General features: G+C 41.4%; 1 protein-coding gene across 3 annotated transcripts in view; it reads left to right on the forward strand.

Moving 5' to 3' along the window:
* The window catches only part of frmd6 (FERM domain containing 6), a 33,684-nt gene extending 12,307 nt beyond the window's left edge, over positions 1-21,377 (forward strand). For 2 of the 3 annotated variants that reach the window (XM_042437149.1, XM_042437148.1), the window contains exons 2-14: positions 7,746-8,062; positions 9,192-9,282; positions 11,692-11,771; positions 12,971-13,047; positions 13,173-13,359; positions 14,553-14,708; positions 14,902-14,967; positions 15,360-15,428; positions 18,088-18,262; positions 18,409-18,717; positions 19,028-19,159; positions 19,439-19,530; positions 20,404-21,377. In XM_042437149.1, the coding sequence (XP_042293083.1) occupies positions 7,964-8,062; positions 9,192-9,282; positions 11,692-11,771; positions 12,971-13,047; positions 13,173-13,359; positions 14,553-14,708; positions 14,902-14,967; positions 15,360-15,428; positions 18,088-18,262; positions 18,409-18,717; positions 19,028-19,159; positions 19,439-19,530; positions 20,404-20,694 (1,824 nt within the window). In that variant the 5' untranslated portion in view covers positions 7,746-7,963 and the 3' untranslated portion in view covers positions 20,695-21,377. Of the gene's footprint in view, positions 1-6,937; positions 6,957-7,745; positions 8,063-9,191; positions 9,283-11,691; positions 11,772-12,970; positions 13,048-13,172; positions 13,360-14,552; positions 14,709-14,901; positions 14,968-15,359; positions 15,429-18,087; positions 18,263-18,408; positions 18,718-19,027; positions 19,160-19,438; positions 19,531-20,403 lie in introns of those variants that run through there. The other variant, XM_042437150.1, reaches the window with a different exon arrangement.
* The last annotated feature ends 2,232 nt before the right edge of the window (positions 21,378-23,609 follow it).

Raw genomic sequence — 23,609 nt, forward strand, 5'->3', positions numbered from 1 at the left:
CAACTTTTGCTGCAATGCAACATGACGTAATTCGGCAAGGCGCTGCGTTGACTAGTCACATACTGGACATGCAAGCGCACATTCCTGTTGGATTATTATTATTATTATTTCATATTTCTGCTGTTTACCTTGCGATTGTCGCGGCAAAACATGAAATAGCAATAACTTTCAAGAGATGTAAAATCCTGTCTGTGAGTATTACAAACTGTTGTGCAATATTTTGGTGTCTGATAAGCCTTTAAAAGTATTAATCTTTTACTCCAACTAGCCTTCCTCGATCATATTTCATTGTCTCACTGGTACTTAAAACAACACGCCCTCATCAACACCGCTACGTACAGTTAGCTTAACTGTCAGTTTTGTTTCATATTGCATTGCAGTAATAACTGAAAATAATTAAGTAAAAACATGATTCTCAGAGAAGGAAAATAGTACCTCTTTTCTCTTTATCGAATCGTGACACCAAGAATCTGAATCTAATGAGATTCCCAAACATTCCCACACCTAATTTTAACCTTTATCGGTCCATGTAGCCTACGCCACGAATGAGCACTTCTCTTTGTAGTGATAGCTGATACCATAAGTCTTTAACCGTTGGCCAACAAATGGTTATACTGTGGCAGTTGATCAAGGTTGTTACTGAAGGCTTTCATTGTCACTTTCATTATTATATCTCCATCAAGAATGAGGGTGACTCATGAAGCAGGAAGACGCTCCAGTTTCTTAATCCGGAGTGATTTGTGGACAAAGGATGCAAGACTAATTGAAAGTCAAAAGCCCAATGATGTGAAAAGTCTTTAAAATTCTTTTCCAATGAGATTACCTCTCCAGTGAATTCAGATAATGTGCACTAAATATTGCAGCTGCATTTACTACATGAGTTGCATTTTAGCCTGAGGCTGCCCACCATCCACTCCTCAACTTATATCTGTGAATTATATAACAGCATAACAATTACAGTAGCGTACTGTGTACATCAGCTGACCTTCAGCAGTTAATGAGCGTGACATTTTAATTCGTGTTTGATTGACACACAGGAATTAGCCTCACAGATCTTGGATTTGTATGAGCAAACGTCTAAATTATGCTCTTATCTTTACTGGGTCTGTCTGTGCTGTGGATAATTACCATAATTAATATCCTACATGTCAACAGTGTGCGATAAGTCCTTAAAAATCTTTTAGCTTGACTCTGCGCCAGAAACAGATTGTTTACCCTCCCTGCTAGCTGGGTGGAAATAGAGGAGGAATTTTGACAGTCAACATTCAAATATCTTGTAGATGATCTGAGAGGCAGAGGATCATGGGAATCAAGGTCTTAAATAGAGCAGCATGTTTTCCCTCCGCATGAGATTAGGCTTTAAGGCTAAAAACACACACACAGGGCATCCAGGTATTTATGGGGGAGAAGGGAAACATGCTCAGCAGGCTCTATTAATATCAGCAACTTGTCACAGTTATTTGTTTACACCGTCTATATACTGTTGACAGCAAAGAAAGGCAAATACATAAAAGACAGCATTATCAGAGTCAGAGCAGTTTTATTTGCCAAGTACAATACACATACGAGCATGTTTCCGGTGCAAAATGACAGCCACTTCCCGACATCACGACAAGCCAGCCAGAATTCAAAATAGATGTTTAGACGATCCAGAATTAGTGGTTCTGGTGGTCAAGCATGTCGCCAAACGCTAACATGCTTTTTCCTGTTTATTTTTTAACACTCGGCCCCTCCTTTCAGTGTATCAGAAGGTTTAACAGAGAAGAGAAGGGATGTTTGGCTGGCGAGCCTCACTGTGAAGGCTAATGCCATCTTGTGACCAATGTGATTTAGAGCTACTCGTCAGCTCAGCAACATTTCTCATCAGCTGAATAAACAGATATCTTGGCTGGGAGCTGAGGGGAAAAAAATGACCTGTTCCCACTCAGATCCAGTCTTTGGCACTATTTATAAAAGTCATGCTCTTTGAAAGGGAGCCCTTTAAATATTTCAGCAAGGGCGATTTGTGTCAGCATCTGCAACCCATGTAACAGGCCTCTTTCCTGATTGGTGGAAATTAGATTTTCTTTGTCTTTTTGCCACTTACGATCCAGCCCATTATAAAGTCTTTTTTAGCTCCTACACCAGTTCAACTCCAAGAAATAAAAAGGCAGAAAATATAGAATTGGATTTGATTTTATGGTTAGTTAGGTGAACTTTTAAATGGCTGCAGGTGTTGTTAAGAGATTTGTTGAATGTCTTTGCATTAGATATGAGTCCTGAGCCTATCTGTAGTGTTCTTTTAAAGATCTAAGATAATAACAGTTTAGTTTAGTTTAGTTTTCATACGTCAACTTAATTAAACTTAATTAATATAGCAGTTTAAACATTCACAGGGTATCTTGCTCTAAATGCTTTACAATACAGGGAGAAATACAACAAAGTAAAGTAGAGGACATGAAAATAAAGTTATATTAGAGCTTTTTCCAGCTTCTCAAATGTGAGAGTTTGTAGCTTTTTCTTGTTTTCCTTTATTGTAAACTGATTTGCTGTTCATCAGGCCCAAAAAAATAATTAAAGACGTCACCTTAAGCTTTAGGAAATGATGAATGGTCGTCTTCACAATTTTGTGACCTTTTATAGACCAAATGATATAAAAACTGTACATTTTTCATGATAAACTGACAATGAAAATCATTAGTTGCAGCACTAAATTGTATATTCATGATATTCAGTGCATGGAGAGATGACAAACTCCTACAGAGAGACAACAAACAATGGATGGCTTCAGAAGTAATACAGCCAAAAGGTCAAAGTCAATATTCTAGTTTAGGAAAAGTAATGAAAGAAAGTCAGTTGACTAGGCTTTTCTGTACCTGAACATACTGTGACTCTACCTGAATGGTCCCGATGCAGTAAACTCATCCATTAAGTTTTGAATTGTATTAAACCAAACAAAATCAATTAGTTAAACTGAAAAAAACTTATGTGCAAACACATATTTAGCTCCAGATCTGAGCCTTCCCCAAGGATTACAGTTAATGTGTGTTTTTCCAGGTTTAAGGATGCTGTCAGGGGATGCAGTTTGTGGGCACATGGAGACGGTGGCGGTGCTGCTCGTTGTGTGCATCAGGAATCAAAGGCCGCCATTGTTGGAATGAGAAGCAGATGTTAGCGAGGAATTCTCCTGACTGCAGCAGTTTTTTCTTTTTTCATGCCTAAGCTTTGAATGCTGCCTCACTCCATCTCCCTCCCCTCTGCTCTCTCTCTCTCTCTCTCTCTGTGCTCACTGCTGTATTTATTCATCCTGTGCACTCTTCTTTTCCTCTCTTTTTTTCAGCTTTGACACATACTGTACCTGCAGCTATTCTTAAGTCAGCGTGGTGACAGCCTCCTCCGGTGGGTCTGAGGAAGTTTTTCTCTTGGCTTCACCATCCTCCGCTCCTGTAGTTCTGCAACAGTTGGGGCATACAGACTCTCCACCCCTCTGATGTCAATGGAGGAGGGAAAGAATGAGAAAAGGGAGACGCATAGTTGTGACAGGGGCCCTTTCTCTGTATCCCAGTGTGGGATTTGGTGTCATGCCTGACTCTGAGGTTTGCCACGTTGACAGAATCCCTGTTTCGGGCTGAAAGGCAGGAGGAAGCTCAGTTGGGTGCTTTTTGTGTGTGTGTCTTTACATGTGTTACATGTGACTTCAGTGTTGCATCACACTTTGCATGGCAGTGAAGGGGGGGGTGGTGGAAAGCAGCAGTAATTTCATTATCCAGCACTCCCTTTCCTCACGGTGCAGAACGTGTAAGAGAATCCACCCTTTCATTTCACGGCGGTGAACGTTGACATTCCCTCTGTGGTGATGTCTCATGTGTAGACCAGACATGACACAATAGACCTTTAAACCCATTAGAAATGACTATACTCAGTTATGTCTGAATTATCCCTTGTGTCTGAATGAGACCAACATGATATCCACTTTCAGCGTTAGCATTCAACGTTGTTATAAACAAGTCATTACTGGGATGTATCTGTTGAAGTCAGGAATCATATTTCTGGCTGAAAACAATATGATCTGACTTCAACGGGGCCTGCTTCAAGGGCCATTAAATTTTGCTGGATGTGTGAATGTTTCCACCTTGTACACCCTGTAAAGATTTCAAACTATGGCTATAAAAAAACCAGGCTGAGACAAATAGTTTTTAAAATACTTCTTTAAACTGTTGGGGGTTGTAGGTGGATGGTTGTAGATGCAGTAGCATCAGCTGAGTAGCTCTAAAGAAAACCAAATACTTTTCTATGATATCATAAGACTACATCCAAACTAAGCTGTCTAAACCAGGAAAACACTGTTTACATGTGAGCGTCCAGACTAGCAATTTCTGGTAATTTTTGAAAAGCTCACTGTCCAGACTAAAACACCTCAAGTAGGACAGACACAGCTGACTTGAGTCTTAGCTGTCATTTCCTCCATTCTGTCCCTCCTGCTGCTCCCCAGCATCACTCACACAGTGTTTAATTATAGCCAAACTCACAGTTTAGCTTTGTCATACTTAAACATGAGGCTGGCCTTTTCAGATTCATCTACTCTGGAGATTGTTTTTTAAGAGATCTGTATCTCTTTGTTTTAAATATGCTTTGGGGCATTTTTATCGTTATTGGACAGCTGAAAGTGGAGAAGCAGACAGGAAACTAGGGGACAAAAAGGGGCATGACATGCAACAAAGGTCCCCTGCCGGTGTCAAAACAGGACCATTGCAGCTATGTGGCATGTAACTGTTCAGGACCATTCAGAGATCTGTATTTTTGTGTTTAAAAATGTTTGCCTTTGTTTTTAAATGTAACTACATATCGGGGTACAGAGCTCCCAGGTGGTGGACCGCAAGAAATGTGATTGATCAGCTTCCAAGTTTCCAAGACCAGTAGAGATTGTTGATAGTGAAGAAAACGTTAAGTAGTTTAAGGGAATAGTTCGACATTTCGGGAAATATTCACTGTCTTGCTGAGAGTTAGAGAAAATTGATACTGCTCTCATATCTGTCCGCTAAATATGAGGCTACAACCAACAAAGACAGAAAGAAGGGGGAAACAGGTAGCCCCACTTTGTCCAAAGGTAACAAACTCCACTTACCAGCTCTAATTACCATGACAGAATGACAGATTGTGGCTTTGTGGTCATTGGACTATTTCTCTGTCGGACAAAGTGACTTTTTTGGAGTCTCCACTGGTTACATGACAATTTTGACAATATTGTGTCGTACATTTACAAATGCCCAGCCCACATGGGCTTACAAGACACTATTTAACAAAAAAAAGACCAGATCTTGCATCCCGTATGATTTACAATACCATTATCAAACAAACAAACCATCCTGTCTTTTTCCAGGCTTTAGAAACAAAATATGCCAACTTAAAGACACTAAAATTAAACAGCCAGTCCATCTTTTCTTCATCAATGCTCAAAATATTCCTGAATTTGTATCATAAATTTCACTCATAATTCTCATAACTCTGACTCTCATAACTGGGACAGCACAAAAGAAAATGTGATTCATCCTCAACTTTTGTTCACACAGCTCACACAACTGTCCTCCTCCTCCTCCAGGATGTTTTTAAGCCTGCCAACTTCCAGAGCCAAAGGGAGGATCAGTATTGAGACAAAGCAAACCTTCACTCTATATCACGTGTGGGGAATATAATTAAAGCTTGATACACTATGAAGTGTGACGTCTGATCACACACAGACGTCTAGTGTTGCGGTGGTGTTATCAACGGGTGAAAGCCGACACCGAGCTAGAAATCCGTTTTCCGGTACTTTGTCTGATCCATTACCAACCTTAAAATATTATATCTGTCCTGGCTCGCTGGCAGCACTCTCATTCTCTGGAGGCGAAGCGAGTGATGTATGGAAGTGATCCAATTAAATAGATCCCACTTCTAATTAACCCAATGGCATCACACAGCTCAGCTGTTCTATAGTAGCACCTGACATATGGTCATGGCAAGAGAGCAGGAACATACTGAGTGTGTGTGTGTGTGTGTGCATGTGTGTGTTGATGGGCTTGTGGATGCATCTGATGCACATGTGTCTCTGTTTTGTCTTCATGTACATGTTTATGTGGGAGTGTGTGACTGAGTGAAGTAAAGACGTGTTTAGTCAATGTCAGCAGCAGCGCAGGGAGCCGTCCCAGTCATGGCTCATCAGCAGACTTTGCTGAGTAGCTGGTTGCCCGCCACAGTGCACATCCAATGACCAGCTTTAATGAGAACTGATGCTGTACATCAACAGTATGTGTATTTATGGCCCGTTTGCCCACAATGCTCCCTGTCTCTGCTGCAACATAGCGTTGTTGTATGTCAACAGGAGGCGTACTGAATGGCTTCTTAGTCCAAAAAGCACTTTCTGACTTTGCAGCAGAAGTCCAACTCTACAGTTAATGCCGTTGTTTATTGGTATCAGTCTGGTTGGTAATTTAAGTGTTGTTTCCACAGCTGAAAGATGGTCGTTTGCTCCTGGCTTCATTAAAGTAACGATTGATTTTAAAGCACGTTTTTTTTTTTTTTCTCTTTTACAGCTTTTAAAAGCAAAACTAGCACTGCGTGCCTTAAATTCACATTTTTATGTGTTTGAAAAGCTGTGAAACCTGTATTTTTGTTTATGGTATATTGGTACAATGGCTAACAGAAACTCTCAGAGTCAAATTCCTCAGCTCTGTGTGTTGTGAAGAAACCTAAATTCTCCAACTGCGTCTTTTCAAATGCTAATTGTTTGTCACTCTGTAATGTGATCTGTTTTTAATGACAACATGGCTTGAAGGTGAGTGACTTTCAACAGGAAGAAGTGATGATCAGGATTGATTGTTCTTTAACATTCTTTTGTCTGGTCTGAGACTTTTCACACCCGCCGAAGGTCTCACACGTCCTCGGGTGCTGTTCATGCTGTGAGCTACGTGCTGCTCACACGACAACTGTTAAAGTTGGAGGTGTGTCACTGTGTGTGTGTGTGTGTGTGTGTAAGAGGAATATAGTTGGTAGAGGACAAGGGGACGAACACATTGCTGTCATAGAAAAGAATATCCGACTTGACTGAGGTGCAGGATGAAGTAAAAATTCAGAAACACATTGTCAAAACATTGCATACTTAGAATTCAGAGTGCAGATATTCTTTCACCTTCTTATAAAGATGTTACATGTGGATTTCAGCAGACAGTAAAAACAAATGAAGTCAAACAGCTGAAAGCATGTCAACAAAACTGAATGAATTGACAAATGTGATGCCAGGAGGAAAACTGTTTGGCTTACAGATTACACCCTTTACACCCGCGCGCATTTGTTTCTTAACAGCAGTTCAAGTCAAGCATGGTAACACGTTGCTTTTGTTGTATTTCTGATTTGGTAAAAAATGCCCTTAAGTTAAAGTTCAAATCTGGTTTTGTTGTGTTTTATTTGAGAGAGTTATACAAATCAGTAACGCTCTGCTTTCTAAATACCATCATTACATTTCATCAGTTCCTCTCCAGACAGATGTTCACATGTTCCTCAGGAGTCACTGACATTCCCCTGCAGTGAAGTCACGTATTCGTGGACACTGAAGGAACACAAATAGGAATGCTGGCCTCCTTTTTTTGTCTTTTATTTCTGCTATCCTCTCAGACTTTATTAGCAGGAACAGCTTTTCTCTTTTTAAATGCTAATTTGGATCTTCAAACAACTTCATCATTTTCATCTAAACTAACTTTCCATCCTTTCTCCTGTCTGATTTGTCTCCACAGTGGCTGACTGCAGCTCGGGTCCCCATGCCCTGCCTTGTGTGTGCTGTTTGGCCTGCTGAGCCCATAGGAGCTGGTGTGTCTGTACTGGGTTGCAGCTGAAGCAGGACTACAGCTACCGGGTGGTGGTGCCGGTGCCTGTGGTGGTGCAGGCGGGTCGTCAGAGGGCCTAGAGCCCCAGTAGCAGGCGGAGGCGCCTGTCCTGTCCCAGCCACACGAAGATGAACAAACTGAACTTCCACAACAACAAAACCATGCAGGACCGCCGCTGTGTCTGTGTTTTTCTGCCCAATGATGACACACTCAATGTCATAGTCAATGTGAGTAGACATGTACAGCTGCTTTAAAAAAAAAGAAAAGGCAGATCTTGTAGCTTTAAATTTTAAAATAGAAAGTCTTTATAGATGCGTCCAAGAATTCACTGCACCCTGCGAAGAAATAATCCCACACATCACCACCTGTCAAAACACAACTCGTTTTTACATGTCAGTTCTTGTCAAATTAAATAAACAAGATATAAAGTCTTAATTGGTACATTTCAGAGGTATTGGTAGGTGGATTTTGTAGAGAGTCAGGCAAACTATTTTCCCCATTTCCAGTCTTTATGCTAAGCTAAGTTTAAGCTGCTGCTGGCTGTAGCTTCAAACCCAGATAGCATGCGGAAGTGGACCACTTCAGGCAGCAATGCGGCACTGCTGGCCTTCTTCTGGCCACAAAATGGATGTGAGCCTGAAGTGGCCCACATGTAAAATAGCAAATATGGCCCAAATATCCCAAATCAAACGTGGCCCTTTTTTGGCAAAAATGCGGTGCTCTCAGGTATGTGTGTTCTGGATGTTGGACAGTTCTGGTTTATCTGGTTTGTTCTTGGTTGATATACGGCTGGCTTGTGGCCCAGATCTGGGAAGCAGGAGCGGACCGCCCAAGTACCATCATTCCATGAGGTATGTGGGCCAGATGAAAGTGCCGCAAGTGTCGGGTGTGGGCCTGATCTGGGCCACAGCAATTTTGCTATCTAGGTATTCACCGTACATACATGAAAGTGGTATCAATCTTCTCATCTGACTTTATGCAACAAAGTGATTGAGTTTCCCAAAATGTCAAAGTATTCCTTGAAGTTTTATTTCATAATGTATTGTGGTCAGTATTTCTTGGCTGTCAGTTGGTATTTGCTGTGGTGGAAACCTCAGGAATTTAATCTAAGCCAATTAACAGCTGTTTAATTTCTGTGTTCCCACTTCAATTAGAATATTTGTAGGCCTGCACAGCAGATCACAGGAAATGAAACATGAACTTACTGGGCTGCATATGTGGCTCATAACAACATGAGATACATACCAGACATTAGCAGCGGGGATACTCATGTGATATTTTTTGTGTTATTTATATTTTGAATAACCTCAAAAGCTAAATCAGATCCTCCTCCTCTTCTTCTTATCTCCTCCTCAGGTGAAGACCCTGTGCCAGGAACTGTTGGTCCAGGTGTGTGACCTCCTGAGGTTGAAGGACTGTCACCTGTTTGGACTCAGCGTTATTCAGAGTAAGACTTCTCATCTCAGAGATTCATTCAGGAGAAACAAACAAATACTTCCTACGTCTGTTTGTGCATTTCCATAAGTTGTTTGGTGGCGTGCTGAACACAGTTTATCTATCTTCTTAACTTGTTTATCTGTCAGCGGAACAGAACAGCCTTTGTTCTCTGTGATTATCCGCCTCACTCCTCCTTTTCTGTTGAGGTTATTCAGTTGTGTGGATAAATTGTAGTCGAACATCATGTGGTTATGTCTTGTAAATTGTGAAATCCTGGTGAATGCTTGTCAAAAAGAGCCACATAAAAAACATCGTAACCAGGCAGTTAATTCCCTCAAACCAATGACTTGGCTGGGAAACAGGATTCAGCCATAAATGTAGCATCTCTCACCTATCTGTCATGAATCTGGGCCTCCTTGTTCCTGACTGGCTCCCATTGTACAACAAAGTTAAAGTTGTTTTTACGGTGACGAGGCTCGGCGAGGGTCGTACGCATGGAATGAGTCATCGTGTCTGTCCTATGGCCTGGCAGACAGCGGGTGACAGTTGTAGGCAACTGCAAAGGGAGAGTAAATTGCAAAGGCAGTGTTTTCAGACAGCTGGCCTCCAGATGAGCCAATGACGGCGCAGCAGGTCAGTTGAGCCGGAGCCAACGGGTCTGATTGTGGGACATTCCTGAAGTGCTTGTCTGAACAGCGTGAAATCCCCAAGGCAAACAGAGGCCACCCACCCCCTGTGTGTCACCTGCTGTCCCCCTGACCACAACGTCCACGGCCAGGCTGCCACACCAGACAGGGGTTCATATACGTCTTTGTTTGCTTGCTTTTAGGAGCACTAGAAAGATATGTAGTATCAACTATCTAACATCAACGAATGCAAGAAAGTCTGTCCAGTGACTACTCAGAGTCTGGATGTAGTAACCCCAGTAAGTGCTTCTAATGTTTGGTTTTATTATAGAGCTGAAATGCTACAACTATTTTGGAAAATTGATTCAGTCATTTTTTAAGCAAAACTGCCCAAATTTCAGTGGTTCCAGCCTCTCAAATGTGAATATTTGTGAGCCCTCTATGATAGTAAACTGAATATTTTTGGGTTTTTGACTTTTTGTCAGAGAAGAGAAGCTCTGGGAACTTGATGAACTTTTTTTTACTTTTTTTTTTTTACATTTTAAAGACCAAGCAGTTGGTCGATTAATCTAAATATTAATCTGCAAATTATCAGATAATAAAAATAGTTGTTAGTTGTTTGTCCTAAAACAGTGCTGATTGATTGGGTCAGTTTTCTTCCTCCATTACGCTACCTTTTACCTTTTACCAAACCATCCCCAGTGGTTTAATATACTTAAATCATTTGTTTTATATACATTCAGCAACTATATAACTGATATATAACTGATTACTCTGAGGTCTCATTTAAAATAAGCTGTAAATCTCTACAGATTCTGTCACAAGTTATCTTTCTGTCTATGTAAATTGACATAATGTTCTGAAAACAGAACACAGACCACAAAAATTAATTTTAAGGGTCAGTCCATCCAAATGTCTGAAAACATATACCACCACTAAACCCTGGCCCACTTACTTTTCTCTCGATGTACGACCACAAATGGCTGTGAATGAAAACTTTTCACAGTGAAGTCTGTGGATTAGCCTGAGCAACAAGGATATTGTTTCTGGAAACAGACATTTTCTGTCGAGTTTTTCAAATGTAATTTTTAGATTCCTCAAGGGCCACAAATCAAATGCCATTGACCTCAATTGTATTGGGATGGCGGCAGAAGTCTCAGCGGTGGAGATCACACTAAATAAAACCAAAACTAGCTTCATGGGAAGATTTGACTGAGGGTTAGTGGGAAATGTTTTTAAATTGACAAGGCAAAAACAAAGTGTTAACATGGAGCAGCATATTCTGGACAACATATCAATGTGTTTCTGAACATAAAATAACCAGTGAGTCATAAATGGTATATAGATATAAATATAAACACACTCCAATAGTCTGATCTAATCCTCATAACAGTTTCCAATTTTGATAAAAATATGCATCGACGTCCTGTCAGGGAGGCTGTTCTTCATGCGTACTGGTTTTTCAGTGGGTTTTTCATTGTATAGAAATTCAGAGTTGTCAGATCAGCAGGCCTGCAGCTCATGAAAGGCGTCACTTTAGGAGCAGATTAAGACATGACAGCGTGAGGTGAAGAAATGAGAAGGAACACCAGAGGCTCGGAGTACAAAGAGAAATGCAGAGGCTGTCTGATGCGATTGCTTTGAGGCGGTCTTTGAACTGTGCTCATTCATCAGGGTTTTCTCTGTGCATACACACTCATGAAAGCACCTATACAGCCACATGTACACACACACAGACATTGATGATGCAGAGAGTGAGTGTTCAAACTAAACTTATGCCTCTCCTCCAACAGATAATGAACACATCTATATGGAGCTGGATCAGAAACTATCCAAGTACTGCCCTAAAGAATGGAAGAGAGAAGCCAGCAAGGTAAGAAATTATGTGCTGGATTAGGCCTGGGCGACGTGGCCAAAAAACCTAAACTCAAATTTTTTTTTCAAGTTTTGGGTCGATTCAGCTGAGCAAGACTAATAAAAGACTTGCACCATTTGCAAGGCTGTCATCATTTCACATAATATAATACCCACATCATCCCACACAGCTACTTACTGTCAGTAACAGATGGTTCAACTAAGTAGATCAGTGTGCAGAGTCATTTCAGTCCGTCCCTTGACATGCGACCATTAAATTCAGATAGCCAGAGACAGCTAGCTACCCGGTGTCACGACAGTCCACTAAACTGCAGCAGGTGGACATGCAGTGGAACTAATTATGTCACAGTTTACAGGACTTTTTGACTAAAAATAACCGTTTCGTGCAAATTGTATTCACTCAGTTTTCATGATTTAGACATTTCACTCATCCTTCTAAAACAAAAACGTTGAATTAAATTCATTCAAGATACCTCCCAGCCCTATGCTGGATTATGGATATTGACTTTCATTCAAAAGTTTAACAGTGAGCAGATGACAGTAAGTTTCTTTTTAAAGCAAAGCGAGATTAAAATTGTAGACATTTACTTGTCTTATCACCCTAAGTCAGGGGTTTCCAACCTCTGCTCCCGGCCTGTGAGGAAAAAAAAGCTGAATATAGTGATATTATTATTATTATTATTATTATTATTATTATTATATAATGCTATTTTGGAGGTCTGTCTGTGCTGCATTTTTCCTCATCACTCCATCATGTCTTGTCCTTGGGTTGCAATTAAGATTATTTTTTTATCATAGTTAATCTGTCGTTTATTTTCCCGACTGATAGAAAACAGTGAAAAATGCTCATTACGAAATGCTACAGCACAAGGTCATATCAATAAATGTCTTGATTAACTGTCCGAAACCCAAAAATATTTAATTTACTATAACGTAAGACCAAGAAAAGCAGCAAATTCTCACATCTGGGAACCCTGTACATCAAATGTTTGTTGTTTTTGCTTGAAAAATTATTCAAGCGATTAATCAATTATCAAATTAGTTGGAGATTAATCGTCTAAAAGTTGCAGCTCTACATGCCCCCCCACCCCCCTCTCTCTCTCTCTTGTTACCAAGGTGTAACAGTAGTGAACAGGCCTTGATGGAGTGTGGATGTTGTAGAAATTAAACATGGATTTCCACTTGTGTGTTTTCCAGGGCATCGATCAGTTCGGGCCTCCGATGATCATTCACTTCAGAGCTCAGTATTACGTTGAGAACGGGAGATTGATCAGGCAAGTAAAGCACACATGTTAAGCCAAGTTATAGTTACGAGCAATGTTAAAAACCTCTAACATCACTCACTTCAGCTCCACTTAACCTATAAGTCAGTTAATTCTTCTGTCTGCTTGCCCTGCAGTGACCGGGCAGCCAGGTACTACTACTACTGGCACTTGAGGAAACAGGTGCTGCTTTCTCAGTGTATCCAAAGGGAGGAGGCCTACTTCCTCCTGGCAGCCTTCGCCTTGCAGGCTGACCTCGGCAACTTCAAACGTAACAAGCACTTTGGGAAGTACTTTGAACCTGAAGCCTACTTCCCCCCGTGGGTGAGTTTGTCTAACACGCACCGTATGTGGGCCCGAACCCTCAAACTTATCAGAGAAGAAGAGATGATTGAAGATGACTTAGCATCATCCAGCTCACTTTTTTGCTTCCTGCTCACACCAGATCACATCTTCCTCCCTCTTGTCCCGCACCTGCACCCAATCACGTCTTGTATTAATATCACAAACAAACAACACTTGACATACTTTCTCTCTTATTTCAATACCTTTTGCTTTTGTCTTTAGGGACACAGGAATATTTATTTTAGATTTCCCTTGGGTTATTTAGCTCGCATACACGTGCTCTCCTTTCTTTTGGTTTTGTTTTCCTGTCTCGTTGTTCAGTAATGACTATCACTGGGCACGCACAAAAAAATTAAAAGCAACGTAAATTGTGAGTAATGCTGTAAACACAGTCTGTGGTAAGTCTGTCTGATATTACAGTGAGTCACAACGAATGTCATTCTAAAGATCCATGACTCAAATGGGTCTAAGCTGAAAAATACCAAAAATAAATTGCTGTATCACTGACGGAGAAACTGAAACGTACAGTGGAGGTTTGCTCGTGACTGTCGGTGTTCAGTGTCCTGGCCTGCAGTGTGCATGTGGGTCTGTAGCCACCTTCCATTTATCATGCTGACCAAACACATCTGAGCATGTGGGATAATGAGAACTGGGACACCAAGTTTATTTTTGTCCCTGGAAGTAGCACACACACACACACACACACACACACACACACACACACACACACACACACACACACACACTTTTTTTTTGTAATCTTAAGAAATGCACAGGCTGACATGGCAACACCACCTCACCACCCTCCACCTCTCTGGTTATCACGGCCACACCCGTCTGATTGCCCTTCACTTCCTGTGATTAGCCTCCTGCCTCCTTATCGCCACTTGAAACAGGAAATTGTTTGATGATGAGCGTCGTACACCAACCGACAGTAAATCGCCCACAGATTTAGGTGCTCGGAAAGCTTACTAGAAAATCTTCAAAAGCAAAGCTTAGCGAGTGTGTTTCTAGTTCTTCTCCTTCAGTCTTTCCAGGTTAAGACATCTGTTTGCCGTGCAACACGGATTTTCGTTACCATCACTGGCAACCTGTGCTGCCAATCTGCTGTAATGAGTCTCTACAACTTAAGCAGCCAAGCATAACGTTTCTATTTTTCTCTCCACACTCAGGTGATAGCCAAGCGCGGCCGTGAGTACATCCTGAGGCATATCCCAAACATGCACAAAGACCAGTTCGCCCTCACGGCTTCAGAGGCGCACCTCAAGTACATTAAGGAGTGTGCTCAGCTTGATGATGTCACTGTCCACTACTACAGACTTTACAAGGTGAGAGATGGGACTATTTCAGATATACAGTACAGCAGAGGATCGGTCTCTATGTGCAGGTGTATCAAGTCTGTTGTTTGACTAGTTTTGTATTTGGCTACATTCGTTGCTTTGACACCTCATTGAATTTCAGGTTTTTCTGCTTAATCATATCTTCTCCTCATCTACATATGATGTCACCTCTTTTTAACAGGACAAGAAGGAAGTAGAGGCATCTCTTACATTGGGGCTGACTTTACGTGGTATCCAAATATTCCAGGTACAGTTTCTTAGTAAACAAATGAGGATTTTCAGATTTTCTCTCATTTTTTGTTTGCTTTTCGTATTCCTAATTCCTAGTAATAAATCTCCATCTTTTCAAGTTCATTTTTGTTTATTTTTGTGTCTAAAATGAAAAAATCTGCCAGTGTGTTAAGATACTTTCCGCCTGTTTCCAATACAAATCAACTTATTTGAATTTTTTTTTAGAAATAAGTCTCGATATCTTTACAGAAAACAGAATAAGGCAGATTTCTGCACTCTTGATTCCAGAAAATTCATGACACAAGTCGATTGCTGAAATAAACAAGTCTAACTGCACTGGCAGATATTTTATCTGTTTTAAGAAACGCATCACAATACCTCCGATCATCAACTTCTTTTGTGTTGCAGAACGTCGGGTCTGTAAGGCAACTGTTGTACGACTTCCCCTGGACCAACGTGGGAAAACTGGTGTTTGTGGTGAGTCAGATGCACCAAAACAACTTTGTGAGACACATAGAAAGCCCAGAGAGGTGCCATGTTATGTTTTGTTTTGTTTTGTTTTTTTAAACTCATTCCAAGCGATGACGAAACCCAAGCATCTGCCAGCTTATGGCAATGTTTGTGAAAGCCTAGCTCCTGCTCAGGGTCGTGGAAATTTTTACGCAAGGCTTCTTTTCTCCACACTGCTGTTTTATCTTAGCCCTGCAGGTCCTCTGGAACTAATCAAGGATATAGAAAGACTTTCTTCTCATGCATGCACACTCACACACACAGACACATACTGTATACTACATATATACATATTTTTATGTAATCAGCAGTGGATTTTTTTTTTTCCCATATGATAGACATGTCTTGATTTATCCATTTTATCAATTATCATCGGTGTCCCTGTGCCCTTTAAAGAAAATCCTGTAAAATCTTCTCATCTCTGCTCTGAGTCAGTCCGTCGTTAAGCTCATCACAGCAGTCGGTTAATTTGCTTCCATAGGGTTTCTGTTATCGCAGGAAGGCAGAGAAGCTTACTATATATCTGTTTCACTCTGTCGGCGTCACGTTTTCTGCCAGTTGAGTATTAATCACAATAATCCGGAGAGGTCGTTATTGCTTATCAAGGCTCTTGCACAAAAACCAGCTCCTTGTGACTCTGATTCTGGCTACTCTTTTATTTTTATACATTTGAGGGGACTTTATAGACAGGTTTCATGACTTTTAGGCCCCTGCGAAACATGCTTTGTTCCTCCAGAAAGGTTTTTATACAAGAATGGTGAGTTTTGCTTTGGCCTAATTTTAGCAAAAACATCCGATGCATCTGCCGCTCGATTTAGGACAAAGACATCCTGTTTTCCTCATTCTTGTTTTGTCGGTGGTTTCACAGCATCTGCTGTCTGCAGCATCGTGAGAGTGAACCAGTGGTGGCGTGGCTGTGGTTTCACTGTGTTCGCGAAGGGCCTCTCGTGGCCCCGTCCCACCCTTCTCCTGAATAACAGGCTTTCTCCTCCACCCCACCCACGAGTCACGTCATCTAACACCGCTGCCACCACGGCTGCAGCTACGGCCCGAACGAGCCAAAGAGCGGAGCAGGGCGGAGGAACGTGTGGGTCAATAAACACCAGATGTTGGTTTCGACGGGGATTCTGGATTCAGTCTATCGGCCGAAATGATTCAAACTTGTCTTTGGCATCAACGTTGAAAGGAGAGAGCGATGTTTTTCCGCTCATTGTTAGAAAAGGGTGTAATTCAGTATTTCTGATGCAAGAAGAGAAAACAAAGTTGCATTCTTGCTTCTCCTGACCCCGTGATAGTTTGATCTTGTCCTCCTGAACGCTGGAGTGAGGTCATCCCCCATGTGTCCTGTACTGCTGGATCTAAAGCTGACTTGAGACTTGCCAGTGTTCTGGTTGAAGCTGGACTCGTTGAGGGATTGTTGGACACAAACGGCCCCTGGATGATGCCGGGAGTTTTCGATGTGTGTGGCCTGTAGGGGAGGTCTTGTTGGGAGGAGGAGAAAGTTGTCCAGCTGTCATAAGCAGCAGCAGCAGCAAAGAGTTTAGACGGACTGACCATACTGCATGAAAAAAGAAGCTTCTAAGTGACGTCTGAACACCTTTTAATAACCCGCCACTTGACACCAGTCTGCTGCTGTGTATGTTTAGTCTAGAGTAGAGTTACCAAAAGCAGGAAAGCTGTCGATTCAATATGTCTGATTTTTTAAATTATCTTTGCCTATTTTAAGATAAAAAAGAGATTTTATGCTTCATGCATTTCACTCAGTTTGGCTCATTCTCACCTGGCTGCTGCCCAGTAAGATTTCAGTGTTTTACAGGAGGCCACTAGGAGCAGCAGAGGGGCAGTTTGAGGACAAATACTCAACTTGAGGCATGGAAGAGAATTTCTTCATTTTCCCACCCAGAGTTTTCTTGCCAGTCCGGGGTTTTGAACAGGAAATCTTCCTGTCTTTAGTAACCACTGACCAGAGAAAATAATCTTTTACAGGAAAGCCACTGTCAAAGGACTGTCAGTTGGGTTTTTTTGAACTACAGTACAAAGTCAAATACCTATAATGTGCTTCTCTACCTATGCGTCTTTAAACATGCGTGGATTCAGCTGGTTTCTTTAAAAACGTCTGGATAAATAAAGTAAAAGCTCAGTCTTGTGGTCAGAAATGTGCAGTTCTTTGCATTTTCAGGGTGCTTTAAACCCACCCGTCGCCTTTGAAAGTCCAAACCCTTGCAGAAATGTTTATAGGTCTGTATTGAAAACAACCCCGCTGACACTAAAGACAGCTGTTATTGGGTCGAGCTTCTGCCAAAAGGCGAGGGAGAAAGCACAAACCCACCATTTTAGTTTTTCCGTGCATTCAGCCAACATGTCCTCTCCCTGGAAAATCATCAAAACTGCTCAAAAATGCTCAGTTTCAGTCTCGGTATGGAGAAATGAAGAGCAGATACACGGACTGATTGTTCCTTTGTGTTTGGATGCAAAATAGTTTTCAAGAACAGACTTTGTTCCTCCTCTGAGGTTTCCCTTCAGGCCTTTCTGGCATAATCATATGTCAAATTCACATTCCTGTTTCATAATCTTATGTTATTAAGTGCTGTAAATCATCAACGTTTTTCTCCTCCTGCTCTCTCAGGGGAAGAAGTTTGAAATCCTTCCTGACGGACTCCCCTCGGCCCGTAAACTCATCTACTACACAGGTTGTCCTTTGCGCTCTCGCCACCTCCTGCAGCTGCTCAGTAACAGCCACCGGCTCTACATGAACCTGCAGCCTGTTCTCAAACAAGTCCGTCGGTTGGAGGAAAATGAAGGTACTTTTCCAGAATTTCTGGATATATTACATTGCTCTTCTGGTGTCTTATTTCGTCTTTTATTTTGTGCCAAGGGGCATGACAAAATTTGGCACTTTTTAAACAGTACAATCTGTAATAAAGGTCTTATGTGTGGGTTGTTTCAGAGAAGAAGCAATACCGGGAGTCGTACATCAGCGATGCTCTTGAACTGGACATGGAGCAGCTGGACAAGCGTTCCAGAGCCAGCGGCAGCAGCGCAGGGAGCGTTTCTCATCACAAACGTCTGTCCCGCCACTCCACAACCAGCCACGGCAGCTCGCACACTTCCGGCATCGAGACGGACAGCTTCAGAGCCCCGGGCCAGGCCCCCCACAGGCCCCTACGAACCTGCAGCTCATCCACAACCAGCCACGGGAGCTCACACACCTCCGGCATCGAGAGCAGTAGCAAGGAGCGCATACTAGATGATGACGGTAAGGAGCAGAAAGTATTAACGGTGCCTCGTCCAAAAAGTTACACATAAAAGGTTTTATATATTCGGCATGACCTTTATCTCATAGAGAAGAAGAAGTATGAGAGAAACGATGAATTAAGCACTTTGTGTAAAATAAAGGGGAGTAAAGAACTACAGGAATTGCAAAAACACAACAGCATTGACGACTGTGCACCAAAGATGATGCAAAATCCATGACAAAAATGCAGATTACCACTTCAAATATTTTGTTATCGCAGAGCTTTTGTTGAAATGTAATCATCCTGACACAAACACTTCTGTTCCTGCAGAGATTGAGATGCTGGTGGACGACCCTAAAGACTATGAGGAGCTCCACGAGATGGCTCTGGACCAGGAGCTGTGTATCCACATCACCGAGGACATGCTGACGATGTCCCCCGATCAGACCAACGGATACTCCGGTACAGACCAGTTTCTCCGTGTTGCTGCTCCACCTTTATTTAAGCTGACACTCGTTCAGAGTGAGCTGCAGAATTATATTTAGTTTGGCAACATTATGAGTGAAAAGTAGAAGGAGAACAAGAGTCAAAGCCACAGTAAAGTCATAAAACGCAGGTTGTTTCCTCAACTGTAAAATAGCTTGTTAATAGTGTCCTTTAGGTTTGTCCAAGTGAGCTGAGTGAGGCTGTTTAAGAGTTTTTTTCACTCTCAAACTAAATGTTATGATCTGTTCTTCCCAGGGCTCATAGTGAAAGATGTCAGCTCCTCCACCTCCAGCTCCTCTGAGACCGTCGTCAAGATGAGAGGACAAAGCATCGAGTCTCTGCCACAGGTAACTCACTTTAAATTTTCACGGCACTTGTTGCACAAGTATTAATCACACACAACATACAGCAAGTAACTACGCTGTATTTGTGTAGATAGGTGCACAAAAATATCCTGAAATGTTTTTATATATTAAATGTTTGAATTATTTTGGATCAAATGTTGCTGTTTGGTTATTTATATATTTATAAATATATTATTTATATGGGCAACATTTTAATGACAGGAAGTCATATGTCTACTGTACAGCTGCAGTGGAGTTTAATCAGCTGTTTAACTCTGCATAATAATAATAATAAAACTTTATTATTATTTTTAATTTTGCTATGTTGGTCTATTCTGAACACACAACATGTATTGCACGTCTGTGCATCCTGGAAGAGTGATTTGTCGCTCTTCCTGAGGTTTCTTCCCATTTTTCTCAGTTAAAGAGTTTTTCATTATCCAAATCAAGGGTCTAAGGATAGAGGATGTTATATTTCTGTACAGATTGTAAAGCCAGTAAGGGGTAAAAAGATGCTAATCAAACGAATGTATTGATTTTGCCTCTCAGTAGACCAGAATATATTTCATTAATGGCCGACATCTTTTGCATCTCTTACATCTTTTTCTCAACTGGAAGTTCAAGAAAAACCTTCCGCACTGTTGTAACTTCTTTGCATTCACAAGAGAACTTCTAAAACTAAACCAGAAGTACAACAGAGAGAGTGAGTCAGCATGTGACTACAAAGTAATTCCTGGATAGTATTTAACATCACGGACTGATGATAATTAACAGTGTAAAAGTTTCCGATGGCCGCCTTCGTCCCGAAGTGATTCATGTTTTTTGACCACCTCCAGCTTTCTTCATAACGTTTGATTTGTCGCTTTCCGCCCACAGACGTCTGCATGCAGGAAACCTCAGTCTTCAACCGACCGACACAGCCAGTCGCTCGATGACGTCCGGCTCTACCAGAAGGACTGCCTGCAGTGGGCGGAGCTCTGCCAGGACACCGCCCACAGCTACACGTTCGGCTGCGCCCAGGAGCACAGCGACGGCTGCGGCTACCAGGGCCTGGCCGATCAGTGCACCGGCATGCGTGGCGAGCAGCACCCGTTCCCCATCAAAAGAACCAACAAATACTTCTCCCTGGACCTGACCAGCGACGAGGTCCCTGAGTTTGTGGTGTGACGGAGGGCGACGCGGAAACAAGGCGACCTCAGGGTGACCTTTTGTCAGATCTGGAGATGTTTCAGCCCTCAGGGAACGAGACAAGAGAGGAGTGTTGTGGGAGAGGTGGTTTCTATTCTTGGCAGCAAATAGCAGCGATGAGTAAACTGGCAACAAGTTGGCTGCCCCTTCACTTACCACTTGAGATGTTTAACACATAACAAATGAACAAACATGGAGGACTCTGGCTGAAATGGGAATTTTATAAACGAACACTGGGTTCAAGAGAACCTGTGTCTTTAAAAACGTAACCCGAGCTGCTCCCCTGTGTGAAAGGAAACAAAAGGGATCTTCTTTAAAAAAACATTTATATTCAAATCTGTCCGCTAAACTGGTTTCAAGATCCACATTTGCCTGCTTAATAAAGTCATAAAAAGACTGTGTGTGCAGACATGAAGAGCATATCAAAGATTTTCTGCGGTGGAGGCAAAGGACGAAATCACTCTGAGCTACGAACCAAAGACAAGAAATGGAAAACTTATTCACCCAGCGTGCAGCCACGACAAAAACATTTCAAAGTCATTGTTGGAGGGAAGATGAACTCATGACCCTCAGTCTTCCTCTACGCCACTTCATTTTACCTCAACAGGAAGTGCAGTGTGCCAACTCCCCCCCCCACCCCCCCCCCCCCCCCCCCCCCACCCCCCCCCCCACCTTTCCCCCCACCCTCTGTCTCACAGACTGGACTCTTAATCATGTGAACACACACCCACGATGTGCCTTCATCACACTATGCAGGTGTCAAACCTTCGCCGTGACAATCACACACCTTCACCTTAGTCATGGGGATCATTTTAAAGATCCAGCCATCATGATAAAGTTCTACTTTACTCTTAAAGCGTTACACACACACACACACACACACACACACACACACACGCAAACACTTCATCAGCAGATCAGCCTGCTAACTGAAGATGATCTTTGTTTTTCAGCATCTTAAATATCAACAAGATCATGGTTTCAAACTGTTTTCATGTCCTGTGAAATCTGACCGGCTTTCCTGGGGAGGAATGAGGTCGAGTAAGTTCCTACATGTCCCGACTCGCGCTGAGTTTTGCGGCGACAAAAGCTTCCCTGTAATCTAAACTCAAAATGGAGCCCAGTTGGCTGTCGGCCAAAACAAACCGTACATTTTGATGCATACATGTACGTCCTCCTTTCTCCTCATTTGTCTTTGATTCTTATTGTCTTGTTTTGTTAACAATTTAAACTGGAATTTGTTACATTTTTTTTTTTTTAATTCTTCATCCTCATCATTTTACCTGAAACCTTTTACATGTTGTATTTTTGTATGAATTGCCCAGACTTGTATATGTTGAACAGTTATTCTGTGTGCAGTTGATGTCATTCAGTATTACAAGCAAACGTATGTGACAGTATTATGGACGAGTGATGTCAGATCTTTTATTTTGGGGGCTCTGAACAAGGAAAATTGGTTTTATGGTTTTTATCTCACAGTAAAATTCAACAGAACTGAAGCCTTGTGGTAGCTGGCAAGATGTTTTACAAGCTGTTTGTGATCATTAATGAACTCAAATTTGAATACACTACAACTGGTGAATGAGAACAGGTTAAAATAACAAATAAAAGGTGTTTTATTCATAAATCATGCAGCTCAAAGTGCTACAGCTTTAAAATATTCTGATTTATCAGATTTAAATCAATAATGTCACTGATTTTTATCTTCTCTGTTGTAAAACACAGTTTTACTCTTGTTTGAATTGGGTGGAAAACACTGTGACCACAGAATTACATTTTGACTTTGAATTTTACTCTAAAAATGATGACGTTCTACACACAACTTTTCATGTGGTTTAAGTGAGAGTTTAAGCTATTAAAAAACACTGATGGGAAAAGGCTGGATTCTGCTCTGTAAAGCAGAATAGTTAGACAAAGGAATAGTTGGACATTTTGGGAAATATGCGTATTTGCTTTCTTGCTGAGAGTTAGATGAGAAGATCGATACCACTAGGGCTGCAACTAATGATTATTTTCATTATCGATTTAATTAGTTGTTTGTTCTTTAAAATGTCAGAAAATGGTGAAAAATGTCGATCACGGTTTCCCAAAGCCCAAGGTGACGTCCTCAGATGTCTTCTTTTGTCCCGTCCAACAGTCCACAACCCAAAGATAATCAGTTTACTGTCATAGAGGAATAAATAAACCAGAAAAATTCACATTTGAGAAGCTGGAATCAGAGAATTTGTACATTTCTTCTTAAAAAAAATGGCTCAGAGTGACTTATCATTGCAGCTTTATTTGCATTAGCAATTAATCTGACAGTTATCTTCTCGATGAATCGTTTTGTCTATAAAATGTCTGAAAATAGTGAAAATGCCTACTAAAGTCCAAGGTTACGTCCTTAAATGTCTCGTTTTGTCCTGACCAACAGTCCAAAACCCAAAGATATTCAGTTTACTGTCATGTATGACAAAGAAAACCATAAAATTATCACATTTGATGAGGGTTTTTTTGGCATTTTTACCAAAAAAAATAACTGAAAACGATTATTCGATTATCAAAATAGTTGCAGATTCAGCTGATAATCGTTGCCGGTTTAGATTCCACTCTTATGTCTGTACAGTGAATATGAAGCTAGAGCTAGCAGCCGGTTAGCTTAGCATAGCATAAAGACTGGAAACAGCTAACCTGGCTCTGCCCAAAGGCATGATGTGTAATATTGTATGCGGCCTAAAAGCCGTTAGCTCAAGATTAATTTTTAATTTTCGATCATTTCTGTCTCTTCAGTTCTGCTTTAAAGGTAACCCCGTGTCTTGTTTTCACAGTGTGACGATACAGCATCTGAACAAGGTTTTTAAAAACACATTTATGAAATACATTAAACAAAAAACATGAATTTGATACTGATATGT

This window comes from Thunnus maccoyii, chromosome 16 (assembly GCF_910596095.1).
Source record: "Thunnus maccoyii chromosome 16, fThuMac1.1, whole genome shotgun sequence".
In the NCBI taxonomy this organism is placed as follows: Eukaryota; Metazoa; Chordata; class Actinopteri; order Scombriformes; family Scombridae; genus Thunnus; species Thunnus maccoyii.